The following is a 23,559-nucleotide window of genomic DNA, read 5'->3' on the forward strand; positions in this document are numbered from 1 at the left end:
GTGGAGGCTTGGAAAGGCGAGGCCGCTCACCTGACACCACAGCTGCCCAGGCCGGCCTGTTCACAAAGCTGGGGCTTTCAGCAGCCGCATCCCTTGGGTGTTAGAACACATGACGTTCTCCAGGCGGGCTGGAGACAGAGAGGGCTCTGCTCTTCCTGGGATCCGTGACAGGGAAGTGAAAGACCAGGGACAGGCCCAGATGCCACCTGGATCTGTGCCCCCAACCCCCACAGCTCTGACTCCTCCAGTCACACGTTTGACAAATGATCACTTCCCAGGGACAGAACCTGATAATGTGCTTTTAATTGCACTTTTTCCAGAAGTACCTCCCTTCCTAGTTAAAATACAAACGATGAGGCAAGATGAAGACTGGCTCTGCTGCTCTGCAGTGGGGAGCAGTCTTGGTGCTTGGGGAGCCGGGCCTCCTCCCAAGCCGCCCCGAACAGTCCTGGCACCGGGCTGAGGACCGACCCTCCCAGCCCTATCCTGACCGGGATCCCTTCAGAAGGGCAGGGCCTGCGCAGCTTCAGGGTCAGCCCCCCAGGGCGCAGCCCCTTAGGTGGACATGATGCCGCTCTTCTCGCCCTTGACCTTGAGGAACTCCGCCATGCTGGAGAAATACTTCTGGTTGGCCTCAGCCACCTTCTTCTCGGCTGCTTGCGGGTTCACAATCTCCAGGCCCTGGGCAGGTACAGGAGGTGATGATGGGGTGGGGAGACGGGCCGGCCCCTGACAAGGCTCGCCCACCCCGAGAAAGAAGGTGAAATGTCCAGGAGCCCTTCTCAGTTGTCCTTGGGCTCCAGGGCGATGTGAGAACAGATGACCGCTCACCAAACTGCCACCGCCCCAAACCTGGGAGATTCTGACTCCAGGGGTCTGGGATTGGGGGAGAGTGGGGAGGACCTGGGCATCTGAATTTTTAACAAGTCATCCAGGTGATTTTAAAAATACCAGTGTTTCAAAACAGCTGACCCCGTTTGGTTCCCAAGTAGGAAAGCTAAGTGACTTGCCTGTGGCCCTAGTACAAACCATAGCAACACCACTGGTGACGCAGACCCACGCTAGCTGGCAACATTCCCAGTATCTTCCCTGCTAGTTCTCACCTCCTCACTGAGGCCTCCCCGGGTGGCTCCAACCAGCCACCGCGCTCCCACTCCCTTTTCCCTCCACGCACTTCCCACCTGCCAGCAGGTTCTGTATCTTACTTCCAGCCGCTGCCACACCACAAGCTCCAAGAGGGCAAGACTTCCCATCTCGTGCTTGCGGCTCTATCCCCAGCGCCTGCAACGGCGCTTGTAGCTCAGTACACCCTTGCTCATGGGGCAAATGAGCTCACATGGGACACGCTGGCCCTCCTCAGGGGAGCCGAGAGACGGACAGACGCAGCGGCTCCACCCAGTGCATCGGTGGCTCGGTGGGACCTCCCCGTCCCAGCCAGCTAGCTATGACCTTTCTTAGTTTCAACCCTTAGGTTGTCCCTACCACCCAGCACCTCCGGGAGGTGCTGAGCCAGCTCCAGGTCACAGGGAACAACTGGTCACCCGCAGTCCCAGCCTGATCCTAAAGCCAGCCTGTGCTTGCAGGCACGTTTCCCTTCTGTCCCCATGAGCCTGAGCACCAGGAACCGCGCTCTGCCTTCCAGGGTCTTCCCTGAAACGCCAGCCACAACAGCCCAATGAGGAACTCCGTGTGCCCGCCTCAGGGACAAAGAAACCGGAGCCCAGAGAGGGCTTTGCTCAGGGCCGCTCAGAAAGCCAGGAGGAGCCAGCCTAGACCCGGGCCCCTGACTGCGGTGCCCAGTACCTGGAGCGGGGTGAAGGCCACGCTGGAGGCGGTCCCCGAGGAGCGGTCGCGGATGGTGGACTTCCCGCCATACACCACGCTCTGCTTCTGCAGGGTCCGCTGTGGGGGGAGTGGACGGGAGGGTTGGGCTGGGCCCAGGCTCTCCCCCCGGAGCTCCCCCACCCTGGGCTCACCCCAGCCAGGCCCGTACCTGCAGTGTCTTGGAGATCCTGGCTTTGGTGGCCTCGTTCACCTGTGTCTGCCGTACCCGCCCGCTGCCCGACTTGCCCAGATGGCCCAGGCTGAAGCCCAGGTCCTCTTGGTAGGCGTCCTCCTCAATCTGGCAGGAGAGGACGGCATCCCAGGGTTCACCAGACGCCCAGGCGGTCACCCAATTCGGGTGCCTGCTGGGGCCCAGTGAGCACGGTCCTGTCACCCGAGCAGGCAGCCGAGAGGGGCTGCGCGTGGCTCCGCGCGCACGTGTGCACGAGAGGGGCCGCGCGTGGCTCCGCGCGCGCGTGTGCACGAGAGGGGCCGCGCGTGGCTCCACGCGCGCGTGTGCATGAGAGGGGCCGCGTGTGGCTCCGCGCGCGCGTGTGCATGCGCGTGCACACGTGTGGGGCTCTGCCATGGAAAGCCAATTTGCCAGTGAAACGGCATCTGAGCGCGTTCTTGCAGGATCGGCAGGAGGACGCTCCGCGAGACTGACCGCGCAGGGAAGCCTGGGGACGCGCACGCACAAGGGCAAGGCTGGGGGGAGGGACAGGGCCAGCGCTGAGTGCTACATTGGTCCCTGCGGGGGGCACGGATGTGGGGAGAGGCTGGAGGTGGGGTGGCGCCCGGCAGAGAGGAAGAGCGTGAAAGGGGAGCCAGGATGAAGGGCCTGACCTCTCCGAAGCTCATGCGGTTGGCCTGCTTCCGGATCTCGGTCAGTCCCAGCCGCTCCTTCATCTTGCGGTACCTGGGTGGGCAGCAGGGTCAGCCGGGTCAGCCGGGCGTGAGCCCCCCCCCCCCGCCCCCCGCGCTCCTGAGGGCCCACCTGCGGCCGCCTCGTTTCTTGCGCTGCCCGTCAAGGGGCGCAGGCAGCGGCTTCACCTGCTTCACAGGCGGCGGCTCCTGCCACTTGTCGAACTTCCGCTCAATCTCGTCCTTCAGTTCGTAGCCCACCTGGGGAGGGCAGAAGCGTCCCATCAGGGCCTTGCCCTGCCCTCGGCCACAGTGTGATGCCCGTTCCCAAGCCTGGGGGCCCTATCCTCTGTCGGGGTTTAGGTCTCGGGCTCAGACCTCTCCCTGCACCCCTCACATGACTACCTCCTTGATGGGTGATGGGGACATACGAGCAGCCCCCCAAATGCAACAGGGCCAAACGCAATGCCTGTGTCTCCTCCCCAGCCTTCAGCCCTGGCCTGCACAGGTGGCCAAAGGGGGTCACCTGGGAGCCTCACCTCTGTGGTTTCTGTTCCACTGGGCTTTTTCTTCTGGAAAGACCCGAGATCGGCCCCCATCAGCACCTCTGCTGATAACGGAGCTCTCTCCGGGGCCATAGGCTCCGCATGACCTGCCCCCTCCCAAGGCCTTCTCTTCCAAGCTTGCTGTGTGCCAGGCCCAGGGCCTTTGCACTGGCTGTTTCCTCTTCCTGGGACTCTTTCCCCAAACACTCGCCTGACTTGCGTGTTACCTTCACTTGAGTACATGACCTTCACCTTTCCAGAGAGGCCCTCCCTGACATCCTGGTTAACCCAGCACCCACTCTCCCTCACCAGCCCAGGACCCTCTGATCCCATCTCAGCATTTGCGCAGCACCCTGGACATACCACAGATGTCCCCCGTCTCCTCACCCCGCCCCCGGCCGGAATGTGAATGCCACCGAGGCAGGGCTGTGGTCCGAGCGGCTCACTGCTGTCCCCCCAGCACCTCGACCCGTGGTTGAGAGGGAAAGAGAAAGGGTGAGGGAGAAGGCGGGGAGGGGGAGAGAGACAAAGCCTGAACGCTGTGTCAGGCTGGGTGTCTGAACGCCAACGTACGAGACAGAAAACACACCCACTTTCATGGAGCCAGTCCGCCAAGGAAGACAAGTCAACTGCGCCGCGACAAGGCTGGTAGACAGACAGACCCACAGAGATGGACGCCTGCCCGCGCCTCACCTTCCCTTCCGTGCTCTCATGGAAACTGTCCACACGGGCTGCCAGCGTGCACTTGGCGGCCACCAGCCGGGCCGCCTTCCGCCGGAGATCCTGAAGCAGCAGAGAGGGGGCAGACCTGACGGGAGGCTCCCTTTGCCAGCACCGAGCTTTCCCCAAACCCCAGCTACCACCATTCCCACCACATGTCACCGTAATAGCGCGTTATGGCACCAAATCAGCACCATCACGGTTTTCTCTCCCCAGGCTCATTATGAACAGCCAGAAGCCGTCTGCAGAGACAGCCACCTTACTGCAGGTAGAAGACGGTCACATGCTAAAAACAGTGATGAAGACAGAAAACATCCACCTGTGCAGCAGAAAGGTCGGCGGCCCACGTTCTGAGACACACAAAGATGGTGCACGTACACCCCCAGCCACACATCTAGTTGGTAGCGATAACGAGGTTAGCAGTGAGTGCCTATAACCCTGCCCTGAGGCCAGCCCTCGGTCCTCGGCCCCTGGGCAGTGAGCTCCGCTGGCCTGGGGGCCTCGGACAAGGCAGAGGCCAACCATGGGATTGGAGATGGGGTTTTTGGGCGACGGGGTCTCAACCTGGAGCCCAGCTTAGCCACCCGGGCTACCCGGTCACGTCTGCACAAGTGAGCCCCAGTGGAGACTCCGGACTTCGAGGCTCAGCCAGGCCTCTCTGGGGGCAGGTGTCCCTGCGCGCGGTCAGGTGTGCAGGCCAGGAGTGACGTGTCCTGGCAGGGAGAGGACAACTGGGAGTGCGGTGGGGGGCGCCGTCAGGCCCTGCCCCACGCGCTTCCTCCCCTGGCTGATGTCTGTCCTCTCACGACCGCAAGCCCAGGTGGGTCGACCTGGAGTCCGTTCGTCCCTCTAGGGGGTTACTGAACCTGAGGACGGTTTGGGGACCCCTGCCACTTGCAAGCTAATGCTGACACTGTTTGTTACATGCAAGTGGGGCCTGAAAGAGTTCCATCTGTAGCAGTCCTAATCCCAACCCCACGAGGCAGGCTCTGTTCCCATTTGACAGACAAGGACACTGAGGCACAGAGCTCATGCCTCTTGCCCTGTTAAGTGGAGCTCTAGAACCCAACCCTGACACATCGGTTCCAGCGTCCTCGTTCTGATGCTCCGTGTGACCCTGTCGTCTGAGCTCCTGACCACGGTCCCCAGCTCTGACCAGTGGGAACTGAGGAGCCGAGGTTGCGTCTGGCACGGCGGAAGCTCCACGGGGAGCCACGTGGGGGACGGAGGGGACTCACCGGGGGCAGAGATTGCACAATGTCGCTGTGGTAGATGTAACCGGTGTGTGGCAGCACGGACGTGGACGAGAAGCCGGACAGCGTCTTTCGCTGGGCCCCAAGCAGCATGATGTTACAGGCCGGCATCTTGGAGAGGTTGGTTAGGCCCCCCGCCACCCCTGCAACCAGAGGGAGGATGTCAAAGCAGCCCAGGGTGTTTATTTGAGGGCTCACAGCGTGCTGCGTGCCTCTGTATGTGTTTCTGGTTGAATTCCTGAGTTGGCCCTTCTGGGGAGGGCTGACAAATCCCGTTTTAGAGGGAGGATATGGAGGAGGCTCAGAGAGGTGAAACCACCAGCCTGAGGATGCACAGCAAGGAGTCAGCCCAACAGTAACCCGCCCCCTGAGTCTGCAGAGCTCTGTATGTCTCCCACCAGCTGCCAGCACCCGGGGGACACCCGGAGGACACCCGGGGGACACCCGGAGGACGGGCCTGGCATCAATCATCCCGGGTTCCCGTGAGCACGTCTGCAGGCTGGGGGCAGGGAAACTGCAGCTAGAAATGCCGCCTCTGATGGGGGTCTGCTGCACGCCAGGCCCTGCGCTGGGTGTTTTCAAGGACGAGGTTGACTGTGTCATCAAACACATGCCTCCCGCACAGGGACGGGCCCCCACACACCCCCCGCTGACACACACACACACACACACACACTCTGATTCAATCTGCACAACCTGCAGCCCTTTGCAGATACGATCATGTGAAGGACCCTGAGACGGGGTAAGGGGAAGAGAAAGGCAGAGAGTCACAGGGAGGTGAGACAGGAGACTTTAAGACGGGGGATGCAGCAGCCTCTAGAAGCTGGAGAAGGCCGGGAGCGGCCCCCTCTCTAGGAGCTCGCAAACACAAAGGAACGCAGGGCCTGGCTGACACCCTGATTTCTGCCCAGCACTCGTAGGACAGTAGCAAAGCCCCATCACACCTGGGGAAACCGAGGCACATGCCGTCACCTGCCCAAAGATGTGAGGTCAGTGAGGAGGGAAGGAGGACCCACACCTGAGTTTATCTTGCCCTGAAACTTCTGCTCCTTCCTACCCTGCAACGCTGCACACGCCGGCCACCCAAGCCTGAGCTATGGCCCAGATTCCTACGTCGAAGCCCTGCGCCCGGTACCGTAGAACGGGACCATGTTTGGAAACAGGCCTTGAAAGAGGTGATTAAAGTGGAAGGACGTCAGCAGATGGGCCCTGATCCAGCACGACCAGTGTCCTCGGAAGAAGAGCGGAGGACACAGACACGCAGAGAGGAGGCCACGGGAGCCGCTGGCCACAAACAAGCCGAGGAGAGAGGCCTCCGTGGGGCCCAGCCTGCTGACATGCTGCTCCCGGCCTCCCAGCCTCGGGGACCATGTGACAGCGAACCTGGGAGCTCAGCCCCTGCCCGCCCCGCCCGCGGTGCTCGTTAGGGCAGCCGGAGCAGAGCCGCACCACTGCTGCACGCAGCTCCCCTGAAGACTCTCACGGCTGAAGGCGCGAGGAGCCCGAGACGGCGCTCTGAGGGGGTCAAGGAGCGCCCACCTCACTCCTGACACATGGTCAGGACAGCGGTCCCCATCTCGCGGGTGAGACCGAGGCCCCGAGAGCTGACGCTGCCAGCGCCGGGCAGCCCAGGCGTCTGCGGAACCGGGAGCTGCGGGATGTGCCAGCCGAGGGGGCAGCCTCTCTAGCAGCCACGCTCCCTCCTCCTCCAGCCTGTCCAGTCCAGCCCAGCTCAGGGCTACCAACCCGTCCCCGCGTGTCTGCAGGAAGAGCAGGGCAGCTGACCTCTGCGACCTCTAGGAGGGGTGACAGGGGCGAGGGCAAGGGGGACCCCGTGCTGAGGGCCCGGGCCAGATGCCCCATCTTGTAAAGGAGGGACGAGGCTTCCCCAAGGTTGCATCGTTCGAGAACAGCCCTGTGTCCGCACTCTGCCCCGGGCCTCACCCATGATCTTGGCGGCCGTGGACGCCCCGATGATGATGGAGAGGTTGGGCGCGATGAAGGACATCCGAGACTCCACGTACTCGTAGATGCGGTGCTTAGAGGCGTTCAGCTCGAGCGCCATGTCGCAGGCCTCCTCCAGCCGCTCCAGCTCCTCCTCCGACAGCTGCTGCCTGCGGTGGTGAGCGATGCGGCTGGTCGGACCCTGGCCCTCGCCGGGTGTCCTGTCTGCCTGGCACAGGAGCCCATGTCCCCCCAGCTGTGTGCACAGCCAACAGCCCTGAGGCCTGGAAGCAAGGGCTGCTGGGAATCTTGGTTTTCAGGGGGCACCTTGCCAGCCTGGGCCTTGCCTGCCCACGTGCCCCTGCCAGCTCCTCCCCATCCTTCAGGTCTCAGCCTTGCCGGCCACCGAAGCCCACTGCTGACCAACGACGCCTCTGTAAGGCCTCTCCGTGTCCCGCCCACTTCTGTGCCAGACCAGCTGGCCCCAGGAGAGGGACCCCACAGCTGTGTGGCCCTCAGCAGCATGCCCAGCGCATCCCTGGCACACAGAAGATGTTGGGCGAGTACTTATGGCAGGAAACCACAAAGAGGGGCTGTTATTGCTGTCATTTTACTGAGAAGGGACCCGAGGCCCAGATGGTGAAGGGACTGGCCTGAAGCCACAGAGCTGGTAACCAGACCCAGCCTCCCTCCCTCACCCCATCTGCTGTAAGCCGCATAAAGGAGGGACCATGGAGCCGGCCGCAGGCCCCTGCAACCACGGCCCCGTGGGCTGATGCTCACGGCTGCCCCCAGCAGTGGCAAGCTAGGAGCCCACTTGCTCTCCCACCGGAGAGCTTGGTCCCTGCCTGTGGCTGCGTCGTCACCTCCTCCAGGAAGCCACGCCCAGGAGGACAGATCCCTCTCGTCTTGTGCTCCATGCCCCTCGGCACCCCGTGTGCATTCTGACACTCGCCCGCCAGCCTTCGACCTGCGTGTGCACCTGCTTCCCCACAGACGGGAGCGTGGGCAGGGCAGCCTCTGCTCTGCTGAGTTCTCTCATCTCTGCCCTCAGAACAGCGCTCAGTGCTCAGTCAGCATTTGCTCAATGAGCAGAATGGCAGCCCAAGGGAGGAGGTCTCCATGCCTCTGGACTCTGCTCTGGGGTTACAGACATTTCCTCCTTGTGGGCACAGATGCCAGAGGGGAAGGTAGAGACCAAGGGGCCAACACAAAGTCCCTGCCTTCACAGACCCCTCCATTCCAGCAAGGGATGGTGTGCCAGAGACAAATGCTTCTACTGTGGGTTTGCCCTCTGCCTCGCCGGTCCCGACGACAGGCCCCTCGCTGACCGAGCATCCCTGGGCCCAGCCCGGTGCCTGGCTTACAGCGGGCCCTCGTCAAACACGTGAGGAACAGAAATGACCCATCCTCTTGAGACGGACACCTGTGCCACTGGGATCTCAAGATCTTCATCGGCCACTAGATGGGCCTGAGGGGCCCCGGTGACTTCCCCCCCCCATGCACGCACCCCTGGGTGGTGGAGGCGGTCACGCTAACGACCATGATGGTGGCGTTGGTCAGGATCTGCTGTAGGTTCTCGTTGTTCTTGCACTTGTCCAGGCTGTTGCCCAGCTCCTAGAGGTGAGAAGGCAACAGAGGAGAGGCGCAGAGACTCAGGGAGGCCCTAGAACCTCTCTTGCTCCTGCACACATCTGGGTCTCTTCTGCGGACACAGGGACAGCTAGGGACTATACACAGGGTGCCTGCGCCTCCCAGTCCCAGGGACTTCACTGCTCAGAGCATCAGCAGCATCTGCCCTGCGTGGCCGCTCAGAAACTCGGCGCAGGCGGACCCGCCGCCTGCATCAACGGAGGCAGCCAATCTGACCACACCGCCTCACTGCGCGGAGGCCCCCCGACCATCCGCACCTTCTGCTAGCCTCACGCAGGAGACTCCTCACTGCCGTCCCTGCCCTCACTAGCACCTGACCCTCTCGTGGCTTCCCCAGAAGGCCCACAGCCTTGGGGTCACATGGGACCCGACCTCATCAACTTTGCCGGTCACTTCCTCCTTCCTGAACACAGCAGGGCTTGTGACCACCCCAGGGTCTTGGTACTCGTGACCTCTCCCCCCAGATCTCTGCACAGCTACCCCTGCATCAACCTTCAGATCTCGACTCAAATGCCACCAGCTCCAACCACTGCTGGTGGCACGAGGGACCCCCTCATCTTCCTCCCTGCTTCCTCTCCTCTAGCAGCTCGCAGACCTTCCTGGGAGACCCATCCAGGGAAGCGGTGGCACTGGAGGTAGGGCAGAGTCCCGAGGACATCCTTTCCAGGCTCCATCCGTCTCTTGCTGGGAAGCCTGGAGCAGATGACCCACCACCCATCCCCTCCAGTATCTCTAGGCCTCAAGAGAACGAGGAAGGCAGCTGAGGCTCGGGCAGCCTCACTCTGGGCCCTTCACCTGCTCTCTGCCCCACCTCCCACCTTCACATGAGAGGCGATCCAGGGGACTCAGTTCCTCCTGAGTCCTGACCTCTCTCCGCTCACCTTGACCGTGCGGATGTAATCCAGTGCGTTGGGGACCAGAGACTCCAGTTCAGGGAAGCGCTTTGAGTACTTATCCCGGATGAACTTGTGGATGATGTCTAAGGCACACGGGGAAGGCAGATATCTGAGAGCAGGCAGACTCTGCTGGCTGTCCCCAGCACCAATCCCCGCTCCCTCCTCTGGCAACCAAACCCCTGAATTCAGCTGGGCTCACGGATACCCAGCAGCCCGTTCTGCTAGATGTGGCCACATGAGATCATTCTGGTCTACGAGATGTGATCCCAAGTGACACGTGCAATTTCCACATCACCCCCTTAAAGAACTGTGCCCTCCTCCATTCTGCTGGTGAGGATGTGGAGGTGATGGCTGGAAGTAGACAGTCATCCTGTGGCCTGACACAGGTGGCAGGTCAACAAGACAGAAAGAGCCTGATCTAGACTCTTGCATGAGAGGAAAGCACGCTTCCTTCTTATTCAGGCTGCTCCGTTACAGCAGCTGAACCTGGACTTGAACTAATATGAGGAGTTTGGGGGCAGGACCCCGGGGAAGGCCAGCAGGATCCTGTTTGTCCCCTCCTTGGGGATGGGAGGAGGAGGTGAGGGACACCACACGGGGCCGTGTCTGCTCGTCCTCCCAGAACTCACTCAGTTCATTCTCAATCTCCACGGTCAGGTTGTTCGCGTCCACGATGACCCGGTATTCGGGGGCCGCCTCGACCGGTCCCATCACTGTGAGGACAACAAACCGCCTGGGTGGGTGAGTGTGTATCTAGGCTCCCACAGCTGGGGGAGTCAGGGGGCAGCGGCGTGTGGCTAGAGGGGAGCCGGGGGCTGAGGACAAAACCTGGAGCGGGGCTTCCCTGTCGGCCCACCTCCCATCGCTACCCTCCAGGCCAGTCGAGACATGACCCCATCGCACTCCAGGACTAACCCCTCCGGGGGCTCCCCATCCACTCAGGTGGAGGGTTAAGCCCCCCAGAAAGGAAGCCCTGTGAGGACAGGTACTGCGTGTCTCCCACGGCTACGGCCCCGGTGCCCAGCACAGTGCCTGGCTATTTGCTGACTGTCTGGCTTTGCAGTCTCTCCCTCCGATGGCCTCGGCACCGTCCCAGCCCCTCGCTCTCGAGATGCCCCGTCTTATCACAGGCCAGCCGGGGAGGGCTGTAGTGCCCGGGCACTCAGCACTGCTTCGCTCTCCTCTGGGCCTCTGCATATGCTGTTCCCACTCGCTGGCACATCCCTTCCTCACCTGTCTCGAGAAGTTCCTCTCCAGGTTTTCACAACAGTCATAACGATGAGGACACTGAGGGCGCCGCAGGCACAGTGGCTGAAACACATGACTTACCGCGTGTGCCGCTGTCCCTGCAGCCTTACGGGTACTGCCCTGATCTCCCACAACCGCCTAGGGAGGCTGGTGTTACCAGTGAGCAGAGAGAGAAACGGAGGGACGCGGCCTGATGCCACAGAGCCAGCACGCAACAGAGCTGAGATCTGGCCCCGGGGCCCCGTTGTGACCCTGACGGTTCAGACGTCTCTGCGTCCCGAAGGCACCTCAGGTCCTTCCCTCCCTTCAGGGGCCTCTCCTCCGTGCTCCCGGGGCACTCTGGCCACATCCGGTTAGACACAGCCGCCACCCGGACCGGAGATGCTCCGTGTCCACCTCCACGACCAGACACCAGGTGGGGTCAGGTCTGACTTAACCTGAAGCCTGACTCGACATCAGGGAGTGTCCCTTCCTCCGCTCCCCACAGCTCTCGGGCCTCCGCCTCTGCCACTCCAGACAAGTGAGGCTCTGCACACACAGCTCCTTCACCAGGGCACACGGCCACTGCTCTTGGCCTGGGGTGTGTATTCATGCTTCGAAGCCCGTTTCAGCGATCAGCTCTTCCTAGCCTCTGAGGCAGGGTCAGCCCCCACCTAGCAGCTCGTGTCCCGCACTCCCCCTACCCCAGCAGGCACTGCCCACAACTGTCCAGACCCAGGCTGTCTGCTTTGCCAGATCCCGAGCGTTCTGAGAGCAGAGAGCTGGGCGGATTCCCCAGGGCACCCGGTGCCCACACGGGCCTGCCGCGGGGCACCTCACAAAAGCTTTAAAGTAAGGAAGGAAAGAGCAGGTCTGCCCGGGACTCTGCTCTGACCACACCGCGGCTGTGCCCACAACATCTGCGAACAAATTCCAGCCCGGAGCTCCACCCCCTCAAGAACGGGCGGCAACAGGAGCAGCGCCCAGAGCCGGGCCGAGTGCTCCAGACACAACCCAGGTCCCCCACAGCTGACGGGCTGATAACTGCACATCAGAGGGCTACTCTCTGTTTACCAAATGACACCAGTTCTCCGCTCACGGTAGCAATGACGCCCCCTCTCAGGCAAACTGAAGGAAAAGACTACGCTGACTTGAAGAAAACAACAGAACAAGTGGTGTACGGATGTGGCGGGACCCTTAACCAGGCGCGAGGACCCCGGAAGGTGAGCCCCAAGCCGCGGGCAAGCGCTCGGCACCGAACACGGACTTAAGGAGTGTCGGCCTTACAGCATGACGCCGTCTCGGGGAGAAGCCTGCCCTGGGATGGAGACGTGGGCTCTCCAAGTGGCCGAGAGAGCGAGAGACTGAACTTTCGAAGCTGTGCGCTGCGAGAGAGCCCGGGGCTGGGCGGGTGAGGGCGGGGGGGGGGGGGGGGGAGGTACCTTCCGAAGCCTCCGCCTGCTTGCTGATATACTCCTCGATCTTCATCATGATCTCGGCAAACTGCTCAGGGAAGACAGAGTCGGAACTCGGGACTGGGAGGAGGCAGAGCGACTGCACACATCACCCCTCCCCGCAGCTTCTCTTTGCAGCCGGCTCACCATCTTGCTGTCCCACAGCTTGGCGATGCTCTTGACCGAGTCCCCGGAAAGATCCAGCTGCGTCTCCTCCTGCACATCTTCGATTGCGGGCTCCTCTTCTTCCTCCCCATAGCTTCCTCCTTCCTCCTCCTCTGCCGCCTCCTCAAGGTCAGCCAGGAGCTCATCTGCCAGGGACATGCTGAGGCCTATGGGGAAGGAGAGCAGGGTCCCCCTCATTAATGAGAAGGGCTTCTCCCCCCTCAGAAGGGCCTGGTCCTTCCTGGATCGACACCACAAGCATTTTCATGCGCTTTTTCTTCAGCGCCGGTGCCTGGCACATCACAGGTGCTCAGTCACTACCAAACCGCTCCGTGAGCAAACCTCCCAGAAGCAGGTGGTCTCCGGTCACAGCTCACACCAGCTCACACCACTCACTGTTCTCACACCTCGCTGGAAAAGACAACAGGATGCCCCACACACCACCACCTCACTAAGACTTAAAAAATTTACATCCTCCCCTTGATGAGATGGGAACCTTGCCTCAGACCCTTTTTTGTCCTATACCAGAGACCCCTTCCCCAAACCGTTGGGCCCTAAATGAATGACAGATGTCCTAAAATACTGATCTCCCCAGCCGTCAGGGCAACCAGGTGCGGCCTAAACGTCAAGAGCCCCCAGCCTGACCCCCTCTGGCCGTGAGCAGCCTCCTCGTCGACTCCAGGGGCTGGACAAAATGAGTATTTTCCCTGAGTCCCATGAAATGGCAAAGAATGAGAAGGACTACTCAACAAGGTACAAACCTACCATCCTCCTGGCTCTCTTAACTTTTTTTTTAAATGAGAAAACTGTCCTCCTTCCTGTTCTTTTCCATTTTTCATAAAAACAAACCCCATTCCTCACTTCCTACTCTTCTACACCGCCCTCTCTTGAAGTGTAAAAACAGAGACTTCGCGTGGGTGATTTGTGGAGTGAAGCCCGCGGGGGGCTGGGCAACAGGGAGAGCAGAGAACTCCCGGCCAATGTAAACGCGCAGCTGACGCACACCTATGGACTTGCTTTGCGAGGGGGACCATCAGTTGCATGGTGCCAGGTTTTTTCTTTTTTCAAGGAATTCCGAATTTTTATGTAGAATCTCTTAGTTTCAATGTTGCCTCGTAATTATTCAAATGGATAATTTAACTAAAACTAAAACCCTCCAGACCACCACACACGGCACAGGCCGAACCTGAAAGGTTACAGGACGGATTTGGCCCTTGAAGTGGGAGCTTGGGACCCCTGGGTGCCCAGCTGTCCCTATGAGATCAGTTTCCCCTCACACCCTCCTCCCTCCCTTCGAGGCAGTATCCTCTTTACTGACTTCTCTTTAACGCACCTGCGTGGTCTCACGTGTGCCCTTCTCTGAAACTCGCCTCCTCACTTTCTCTGCACAAGAAAAGCTGTCTTTATTTACTTTTGTACTTATTTGAGAGCAGAGCGAGCACAAAGGGGTAGGGGCAGAGGGAGAAGCAGACTCCCCTCTGAGCAGGGAGCGGGATGCGGGATACCTGGTTCGATCCCAGAACCCTGGGATCATGACCTGAAGCGAAGGCAGACGCTTAATGGACGGAGCCACCCAGGCGCCCCTCTTCCTTACAGAATATAGGGCGCTCCCCATACACGTAACACTTGGTGTCTGTGCTGTCCTGTCTGTTTCCACTCAACGGTCAGCCGACCTGGGCGGCGCATCTGTCTGCTCACAGCTACATCCTCACATCTAACGGAACGTCTACACTGTGGCTGGTACCGAAAAATCACCTGCTGAGCGAGGGAAGGGCTCGATCTAGTCCTTACGCCGGCCACATCACGCTTTCTCCAGGTCTCTGAGTGATTTGCTCGTCCCTCAGGGGCACAAACACTGCTTCCCGCCGCGTGCGTCTCTGAGCCCCGGACCAGACCCCATCCCGCTGTTAACACATCTCGGAGCCCTTTCGTTCGTCCCGACACTTAAGGCCGTCCGGACTTCTAACACTTTCAAACGCGCGTCTTCCCGGTTCGGGGGACATTTCCGCAGGAACAGGCGCCGCGCCCCCTTGGCTCACCGCTCGCCGTGCCCGCGACCAGCCCGCCGCAGGCCAGCCCGCCTCTCCGGCCGCGCCGCCGCCGGGACGCCCCTCGCCCCCTCGCCCTCCGCGGCCCTCAGCTCCCTCCCGCGTTCCCGCTGCAGACGGGACGCAGCCCGGCACCCCGCGCGTCCGGGCCGGTGTAATTACATAATCATTACCCGACTAAGCCGGTCTCCGAGGCACCGGGCACGGCGCTGAGCGGCAGGGAGCCGCCAGCGCCCGGACGCTGCAGAGCACAGAGGACCTCCGCGTAACCAACCTACTAAGCCCTGCCTCTCTCCCTGCACACGCCCGCCCCCGGACCCCGGAGTCCAGCCTCCCGCCCTCGCCCCGTCTCCCTCACAACGCACCTCTCCCCGCCTCGCACGACGGTTTCTAGGGAAAGTCGCTTCCGAACAGCCCTCGACGCTCACTGATGACGTCTGACTCGCGCCGGCGTCGCGGCAAAGGCGCGCTCTGATTGGCTCCCGCCCCGTGTCATTCTCGGCCGCCTTTGGAACAACAACTTTATTAGGTCCTGCCGCTAGGCGCAGAAGCCGTAAGGACGAGAGGAGAGGGGACTTGTCGGCCTGACGGCCCGCCGAGGACTGACCCTGCTAACTGGGGAATCGCCCTAGCCCGCCGGAAGGTGCAGAGACAAGAATAAAGACGGGGGCAACTCAGACGACTCGGGAAGGAGTGAGACGAAAAAGCAAGGACTTTAAGCCGGGCGGGACTCAGGGTGGAGGTGGAGGGGGGGTGGGGAGCGGAGCCGGAAGCCGGGAACTACAAGTCCCAGAGGGCCTAGAGGCTAAGTCCCGGATGCGGTGGCCGTGAAGCCTGATGGGACAGGTAGTTTTGCGAAGGACCTAACCCAGAGGTTTGCGAGGTTGGAAGTTTTGAGACCAGAGGCGCCGGGAGCGGGAGACATGGAACTGGAGCAGAGAGAGGGGTGAGTGGCTTTGGGGAAAACTACTATTCCCAAAAGGCATTGCGGCTGCATCACGTACAGCCGTGTGCACTTTTCCTGGAGGGCGGATGGGGACTGTAGTTCATGCAACTGCTTTCGTTCAGCGGTCTTAGGGACCAGGGTCTGTACTCGGACATTCTGGGGGTGAAAGTTACGGCTTTGGAGTTCTGGATCTGAGAGATGACGAGGTTGGATGCCCGGCCTCTCGGGCTTGAGTGAGGCGATGGGGGTTTGAACTTCCTGGGATCCTCTGGGAGCAAGTCTGGAAGTCTAGACCCCTGGGTCTGAGGGAGGAGGGGCTGGGGGGTCTGGACTCCTGGGTCTCAGGGAGGAGGGCCTGGGGCCTGGACTCCTGGTCTGAGGGAGCAGGGGCTGGGGGTCTGGACTCCTGGTCTGAGGGCAGGGGCTGGGGGTCTGGACTCCTGGGTCTGAGGGAGGAGGGGCTGGGGGTCTGGACTCCTGGGTCTGAGGGAGGAAGGGCTGGTGGCCTGGACTCCTGGTCTGAGGAAGGAGAGGGCTGGGGGTCTGGACTCTTGGGTCTGAGGGAGGAGGGACTGGGGGTCTGGACTCTCGGGTCTAAGGGAGCAGAAGCTGGGGGCCTGGACTCCTGGGTCTGAGGGAGGAGGGCCTGGGGCCTGGACTCCTGGTCTGAGGGAGCAGGGACTGGGGGTCTGGACTCCTGGATCTGAGGGAGGAGGGGCTGGGGGCCTGGACTCCTGGGTCTGAGGGAGGAGGGCCTGGGGCCTGGACTCCTGGTCTGAGGGAGCAGGGACTGGGGGTCTGGACTCCTGGATCTGAGGGAGGAGGGGCTGGGGGTCTGGACTCCTGGGTCTGAGGGAGCAGGGACTGGGGGTCTGGACTCCTGGGTCTGAGGGCGGAGGGGGCTGGGGGTCTGGACTCCTGGGTCTGAGGGAGGAGGGGCTGGGGGTCTGGACTCCTTGGGTCTGAGGGAGCAGGGACTGGGGGTCTGGACTTCTGGGTCTGAGGGAGGAGGGGGCTGGGGGTCTGGACTCCTGGTCTGAGGAAGGAGAGGCTAGGGATCTGGACTCTCGGGTCTGAGGGAGCAGAAGCTGGGGGCCCGGACTCTTGGGTCTGAGGGAGGAGGGGTTGGGGGCCCGGACTCTCAGGTCTGAGGGAGGAGGGGTTGGGGGTCTAGACTCCTGGTCTGATGGAGGAGGGGTTGGGGGTCTGGACTCCTGGTCTGAGGGAGGAGGGGCTGGGGGTCTGGACTCCTGGTCTGAGGAAGGAGGGAGCTGGGCCGTGAATTCAAGGCCCCTGAACCCCCTGACCTTACAGGACCATGGCAGCTGTGGGCTTTGAAGAGTTCTCGGCACCACCAGGCTCGGAGTTGGCGCTGCCTCCGCTGTTCGGCGGTCACATCTTGGAGAGCGAGCTGGAGACGGAAGTGGAGTTCGTGTCTGGGGGTCTGGGCGGCTCCGGGCTCCGTGAGCGAGATGAAGAGGAAGAGGCTGCCCGCGGCCAGCATCGGCGCCAGCGGGAACTAAATCGTAGGAAGTACCAGGCGCTAGGGCGGCGCTGCCGGGAGATCGAGCAGGTAGGTGAGTGCGGATTCCCCCATTTTGGGGCCCCCTGGCCAAAATTACCCCTTCCCGGTCTCCACCTGTCTGCGTGCCAGCCTTCCCCACCTATCGAGGGAATCTTCCATTCTCGTGTCCCGTACCTGTCAGCGTCGGGCGCCGTGCGAGGCACCTGGAGTGTGCGCCGCCAGTAGCCCAGATGACCAGGTCAGCTCGCTGACGTTTGGAGGTGCCTCTCATGTTCCCCACTGTTCAGGCTTTTCAAGCCTCCCGTACCCCTCAAATCAGGCCCTGTGCCGCCTGAATCTGCCTTAGATCCTTCTGCTCTCCATCCCCGTGGCTCCTGCCCCAGACACACGTTCTGTGAGCTGCGTCACTGCACTGGCTTCCTGGGCGAGAACCAGGAGTGCGCAGCTGGTGGGGACCAGATCTGGAAAGGCTGGGAATGCCAGGGCAAGACATTGGGTGTTGTTCTGTTGTTTAAGTGAGGGAAGCTGTGGGAAGGTTTCCGACGGGGGAGGGGCAGGGTCGGGGCTGGGTGTACCGCTGTGAGCGCGTAGCACAAACTGGGCGCTGGGTAAGGAATTACAGTCACCGCTCCGCGGGCCACAGGTGCGAGATCCGGCGTCAGCGGGGCTGGTTCCTTCTGGGGCCCCGGGGCTGGGAGGGGGTACGGGGAAGAACCTGCTACCCACACCTCTCCTTGCGTTGGGTGGTTGCTGGTAATCACCGCTGCTTCCCGGCCAGCGGATCTCTGCCTTCGTGTTCACGTGGCGTTCCCCCTGGGTGTGCCTGTCCATGCCCCAGTTTCCTCCTCGTGTGAGGACCTGGGCCCACTTACTGACCTCATTTCACTTGATTATCTCTACGAAGACCCTATGTCGAGAGAAGGTTGCGTTCTGAGGTACTGGGAGTTAGTACCCCACGACGTTTTGGGGGACACCATCCAACCCCTATCAGTGGTGTTGGGGCACTGGGGACGATGGGAGGCTGGTGTCGTGGTGTGAGCCGGAGCAGGGGTCAGGAGACAGAGCCGGTGGAGAACAAGGACGGACATTCAAGTCCTCTTCGGGTGCAGAGCGTACCAAGCTGTCTGGAGCAGGACAGAAGTTTGCGCTGACAGATGGCGGAGAGGATCACGCACGAAGTGGGAGCAGGGCGAGTGCTTGGAGCAGGTCGGCTCCGTGTATGAGAATGTACTCCCTAGAGGCTACACCCCATGGCCAGCCGCTCCTGCACACCCAGTGACAACTAGGAGGTTCGCAGGACACAGTCTGCCGCATGGTTTCACATGTGCACACGTGCACGGGTGTGATAGACAGTAGGGGACAAGTCGGACGTGACACAGACCAGATACTCTACTTCAGGCACGAGGCGGCTGTCGGCTCCACCCTGTCCTCAACTCACCCCAGCCTCCTTCCCTCCTCCAGCATCCCTCTTACCTCTTCTCTCCCTGGTGACTTCCACCATAGCAGGGACATTTCATCCCTGGCATTGTGTTCACATGGCTCCTCAGTACACGGGTGGGGACCTCAGAGCGACCACGGTCACACGGGAGCACCCACTGTGTGCCAGGCCTGCCCTGGGCTTCACACACAGGACGTTTCAGGAAGCCCCACTGCCTCTGCCCGCCCCCGCACTCCCTGAGCTGGCAGCGGGAACCTGAGCCCCATTTAACACATGGATCCTGAGGTCCAAAGGGACTCAACCGTTTGCTTAGGTGGAGCGGACACTGGAGTTCTTGCTCGGTCCTCCCCGTCCGGTGGGCGGTGGCCTGATACCTTTTTTACAAACACAGGCTCAGCAAGGGTCTAGGTGACTCACCCAAGGGCACGCAGCTGGAAGGGGCAGGCTGGGCTTCCAACCCAGGTCTTTCTGACCCAGGGTAGTACCCACTCATTCGTGTCCCGGGCCGCACACCTCTCTGCTGGCCCTGACGTCCCCACCGCCTGCCTCATCTCCAGCAAGTGGGCCTGCCTGCGTGGTGCCCGTCTGCACTTTCCACAGAGGAAGTCGTGCGGGAAGTCACGCGTTCAGCAAATACTGATGGGGCACCCCTGCCCCCTGCCGCCAGGTTCTGCACAGGCCCTGTCCTTTGGAGCTTGGGGTCTGGTGGGGGAGGCAGACGGTGAGCAGGAGAAGTGGATAGGCTAGAAGGCAGTGAGGAGTGTTGTAAGGGAAACTGAGGCAGAGAGGAGTGGCTGAGGGCGCGAGGAGGGGAGAGGGTGTTGCAGTGTAGCGGGAGGTCCCTGAGGAGGTAACCTCTGAGGCCAGACCTGAAGGAGGGAGCTGTGCAGGCATGTGGGAAGGCCCCCAGGACGGGGAGGCCAGCTGGGGAGCAGTGGAGGCGAGGGAGAGGAGCAGGGAGGGAGTGGGTGCAGCGGGCCCTGGAGGCCGTGGGGCTGGCTCCCCGGTCCTCGCTGGGGCTCCGTTCACCGTTCACCGCGAGAGGAAGTGAGCAGAGTCTGGGTGACTTGAGCCTTCTGTCCCCCTGCAGGTGAACGAGCGGGTCCTGAACAGGCTCCATCAGGTGCAGAGGATAACACGACGACTTCAGCAGGAGCGGAGGTAACCCCTCGCCGGCCCCCTGGGGCCCATGCCTCTGCCCCCAGCCACTGTTCCTGCCCACTCTCAAGCTTCTTGTGGGCTTCCATCTGCCCAGGCCTTGCAGGGAAGCGGATGAGTGAGGGCCGAGCCAGGGTGGGGAGGCAGGTCCGCTCCCTTTGAATGGGGTGCGCAGCAGAACACATCAGGACGGAGGCCCTCGCGTGGTGTCAGGCGGTTTGCCATGTGCCTCTCAGCGAGCAACAGCCCATTTCCCGTCTCAGCTGAGGTGGGTAATGCCACAATCTTGTGGCTGCTGAGGGTCGAACAGGAGCTCAGGGGAGGGGATGAGCCCAACCCAGAGCCTCTCGCCACACGCTGTGTCCCATGTCCCCGTGTCTGTGGAATGCGTCCAGCTGCTCAGCCAGTTCTCCCCGACACCCACCTGACCCACAGGAGGCGCCTGCCCTCACCCACCTGCTTCCCCTGCCTCCTCGCCATTCCTCCTCACCCCAGTACCCAGGGCTCGGCCCTGGGTCCCCCCGTGTGCACACCTCCGCTGTCCAGCACGGTAGCCCCAGGTGGCTACTTAACCCGACTTCGTTAAACTTGAAATCTAACATTGGTCCAAGTAAATCTTAATTCACTGGCGTGAAAGAAAGTTCCACTCCTCTGTTCACGTGCTCGGCAGTGAACGTGCAGCCGCCAGTGGCGATTTTTACCCGAACTGAGATGAAATGAAAACTTCCATCCCGCAGTGGCGCTCGCCACACGGTAGCTCAGTACCACATGTGACAACTGACATCGAATCCCAAATAAAGGACCTCAAAAAGTCAGTTCCTCTGTGGCTCTTGCCACGTGCCAGGGGCTCCATGACGGCAACAGGTGGCCAGTGGCTACGTAGCGTGTCGCATGGGAACGGAACGTTTGTGTCCTCACAGGAGGTTCTGTGTGCCCTTCCAGAAAGTCTCGCAGCACCACGGTCCTTTGACTCCCGTCTGCAGCTCTTTGAACTGTGTCCCTTTGTCAGCCGCCCACTGGACGGTGGCTTCAGGTCCCCTCACATGCACGCGAAGCTAGGCCTGACCTCGCTCCCTGCCCCCGGTCCGCTCCCCCTCAGAGAACGGACCCTCCCAGCTGCTTCTCTCTCTCACCTCCTCGCCCGATGCACCCTCGGAACAGACCCAGGAGGCCAGCACCCTGGGCCGAGGGATTGGGCTCCTCACCCCACGCGAGCCGTACTTGCGCTGGCCTCCCTGACCCTCCGCAGGCTCCTGCCACACACCCCGGCCAAACCTTTTCCCCCAGTTGTACCACTAGCCAAGATTCTCTCCTACAGTAAAACCAAGAGAGTTTATGGAAGGGAAGGCTGACCTTTCTGGTTCAAACATCCGAAGTTCGGGAGGGCGTCTGCACATGCTAAAGTTCCCTTAACTGTACAGATCAGTCGGGGTGATCGTGCCTTCGGAACGGTCCACCTGGAGCTCAGCCCCGTGCTTCTCGGAGCGTGGCCCCTGGACCAGGGACCTGGGCACTACCTGGGGACTTGTCACAAATCCAGGTTCCAAGGCCTCACCCCAGACCTACTGTGTTAGAAATGCGGGGGGTGGCCAGGAAGCGTCCTAAAGTTTAAGACATGCCACTGTGTAAAAACTACATGGCCATTCCCCCAAATTTAAAAACAATTACCCTACGATGTAGCAATGCCACCTATCCATAAGCCCCCCAGAAGAGTTGAAAAAAGGGGTCACTGATGTGTCTGCCCACGATCATAACCGTATTCACGAAGCGGAAGCATCGAGGGTCTATCTGGGTGGATGGAGAATCCAGGGTGGTCCCCATGGAGGAGGACCACCCACTCTCAGAAAGGGTGCCGCGCCACGAACCGCAGACATTGTGCTGAGTGCAGTGGGCCAGTCCCAGCAGGACAAACACTGTGTGATCACACTCCGGTGAGGGCTGACGATCACGGAGCCCAACAGGAGAGCGGTGGCCGCTAGAGGCAGGGGCGTGGGGAGCTGTTTAATTTAGGGAGGATGGAGAGTCCTGGAGACAGATGGGGGTGATCGCTGCACAAAGTGTGAATGTGCTTAATCCACCGAGCTGGACACTTGACTGTGGTGGCAAATGCCGTGTTAGGTGTATCCTACCACAATTTTAAAAATTCTTTTTTCAAAAGTTAAAAAAAAAAAAAAGGAAAGGCAAGATAGACCAAGTCACTTCTCTGTTCAGAACCCTGCAAGGAGTCCCACCTGAGTCAGAGCCAGAATTATCCTACAACGGCCAATAAGGAAGGCCCTTTGTCACAGCACACATGCTGCTCCTGCGCAGGGCCTCAGCACTGGCACTGGCTCTTCCTCCCGCGCCACTCCCTCACCTTCTCAGTGAGGCATCCCCCACCATCTTTTGGAGGTTCCAGCCCTCTTCCGGGCATCCTGTGTCTGCCTGCCTAGCTTGCTGTGTGTTGATGTGCTGATGTCCCCCGAGTTCAGTAGGCACAGGGGATTTTGTGTGGTTCCCCGATGTAGCACTAGGCGGAGAACCCCTGTGAGCCCGTGGGACACACACCCAGTAAGAGACTGGACACATGGGGCGTGTGAAGTGCCCCGCCGGGGTGCTGGCCCCCAGGCAACACTCAGAGCTTACAAAATCCCCGGCGTTCTTAGAAGCAGGCACAGGGGGGAAGCAGAGAAGGCAGTCCCCGCAGGAGGGCTCCGCACCTGTCTTTCTCTTGCCCTCCTGTTACTGATAAGGACACCGGCTGACCGCGGAATGTAGGCCAAGCACTAGGAGATGCCCCTTCTACCTACCCTGTCACCCAACCCCGCTCACGGTTGTCCTGTCCTGTTGACAGAGCAGGAAACAGGTGCAGAGAGGTCCCCTTGTCTGGCCCAGGGTCCCGCGGGCTGCTCAGATATTTGGCGCCCAGGTCTCAGACTTGGAAGCCCCGAATCTTCTGGGTCTGTGGGTCCAGGGCAACCTTGGCTTCAGAGCCAGGGATGGGCTGTGGGGTGTCCCTTTCCCCACCCACCAGACGCTGAGTTGCAACCCTGGTGGCCTCCGGACACAGGTTCCTCATGAGAGTGCTGGACGCTTATGGCGATGACTACCGCGCCAGCCAGCTGACCATCGTCCTGGAGGTGAGTGCGGCCTCCGGGCAGGCCAGGGGGGCAGGGGGAGCAGGGGCTGGGCACCAGGACAGAGCCTTCACTGGCTGCCCCTTCTCCCCACCAGGACGAGGGCAGCCAGGGCACAGATGCCCCCACCCCTGGCAATGCTGAAAATGAGCCTCCAGAGAAAGAGGGCCTGTCCCCGCCCCGAAGGACACCTGCACCCCCAGAACCCAGCAGCCCGACCCCCGGTGAGGGGCCCAGCGGACGCAAGAGGCGGCGAGCGACCCGGGACGGACGCCGAGCGGGAGCCGTGTTGAGTCCAGAGCTGGCCCCGGTGCAGGTGGGACCAGGGCTCCTGGGTTTGGCAACAGTGCTGTGGGGGCTGGGGACCACTGGGGAAAGGAGGTAGGGCTGGAATGGTTGGGGTGGGTAGGGATGGAGAAAAAGCTGGGAAAAGCCAGGTGAGGGCTCTGGTGGAAAAGGAAGGAGAGAGACCTGGAGGAGGCTGGGGGGAGCAGGAAAGAGGACTAGAGTAGAGAGGGAGGGACAGTCGGAGGCCACTGGTGGAAGGGAAGGCGGGAGTGCCGGGGTTTTCGCCCCGGTGCACAGGGGAACCCTGCTCACGCCTGCTCCTCTCCCCCAGATTAAGGTCGAGGAAGACTTTGGCTTTGAAGCAGATGAGGCCCTGGACTCCAGCTGGGTTTCTCGGGGGCCAGACAAACTGCTACCATACCCCACCCTAGCCAGCCCTCCCTTTGACTGACCCCCACCCCCAATAAACTGACCCCCACAAACGCCTTGGCCGTC

At 61.4% G+C, this 23,559-nt stretch overlaps 2 protein-coding genes across 3 annotated transcripts; one reads left to right on the top strand and one right to left on the bottom strand.

Annotated features, from left to right (window-relative positions):
* Window positions 1-281: 281 nt before the first annotated feature.
* On the bottom strand, window positions 282-15,099 carry LOC111139556 (pre-mRNA processing factor 31). 2 transcript variants are annotated; one of them, XM_022491868.1, is made up of 14 exons: window positions 14,959-15,099; window positions 12,528-12,712; window positions 12,369-12,429; window positions 10,329-10,412; window positions 9,685-9,782; window positions 8,661-8,767; window positions 7,151-7,320; window positions 5,192-5,349; window positions 3,927-4,016; window positions 2,822-2,949; window positions 2,671-2,743; window positions 1,994-2,122; window positions 1,804-1,902; window positions 282-681 (listed from the first exon to the last, which is right to left on the bottom strand). In XM_022491868.1, exons 2-14 carry the CDS (start codon window positions 12,702-12,704, stop codon window positions 556-558), a joined length of 1,500 nt encoding a protein of 499 aa, XP_022347576.1. In that variant the 5' UTR covers window positions 12,705-12,712; window positions 14,959-15,099; the 3' UTR covers window positions 282-555. The 2 variants fall into 2 exon arrangements, with proteins under 2 accessions (XP_022347576.1, XP_022347577.1); XM_022491869.1 differs by lacking the exon at window positions 14,959-15,099 and adding an exon at window positions 14,301-14,523.
* An 11-nt stretch (window positions 15,100-15,110) lies between these two features.
* Window positions 15,111-23,550, top strand: LOC111139563 (TCF3 fusion partner). The gene is made up of 6 exons (XM_022491879.1): window positions 15,111-15,539; window positions 16,854-17,112; window positions 19,593-19,663; window positions 22,710-22,779; window positions 22,874-23,092; window positions 23,396-23,550. Exons 1-6 carry the CDS (start codon window positions 15,517-15,519, stop codon window positions 23,513-23,515), a joined length of 762 nt encoding a protein of 253 aa, XP_022347587.1. The 5' UTR covers window positions 15,111-15,516; the 3' UTR covers window positions 23,516-23,550.
* The last annotated feature ends 9 nt before the right edge of the window (window positions 23,551-23,559 follow it).

This window comes from Enhydra lutris, unplaced genomic scaffold (assembly GCF_002288905.1).
Source record: "Enhydra lutris kenyoni isolate GAN:26980312 unplaced genomic scaffold, ASM228890v2 scaffoldscaffold111, whole genome shotgun sequence".
Taxonomy (NCBI): Eukaryota; Metazoa; Chordata; class Mammalia; order Carnivora; family Mustelidae; genus Enhydra; species Enhydra lutris.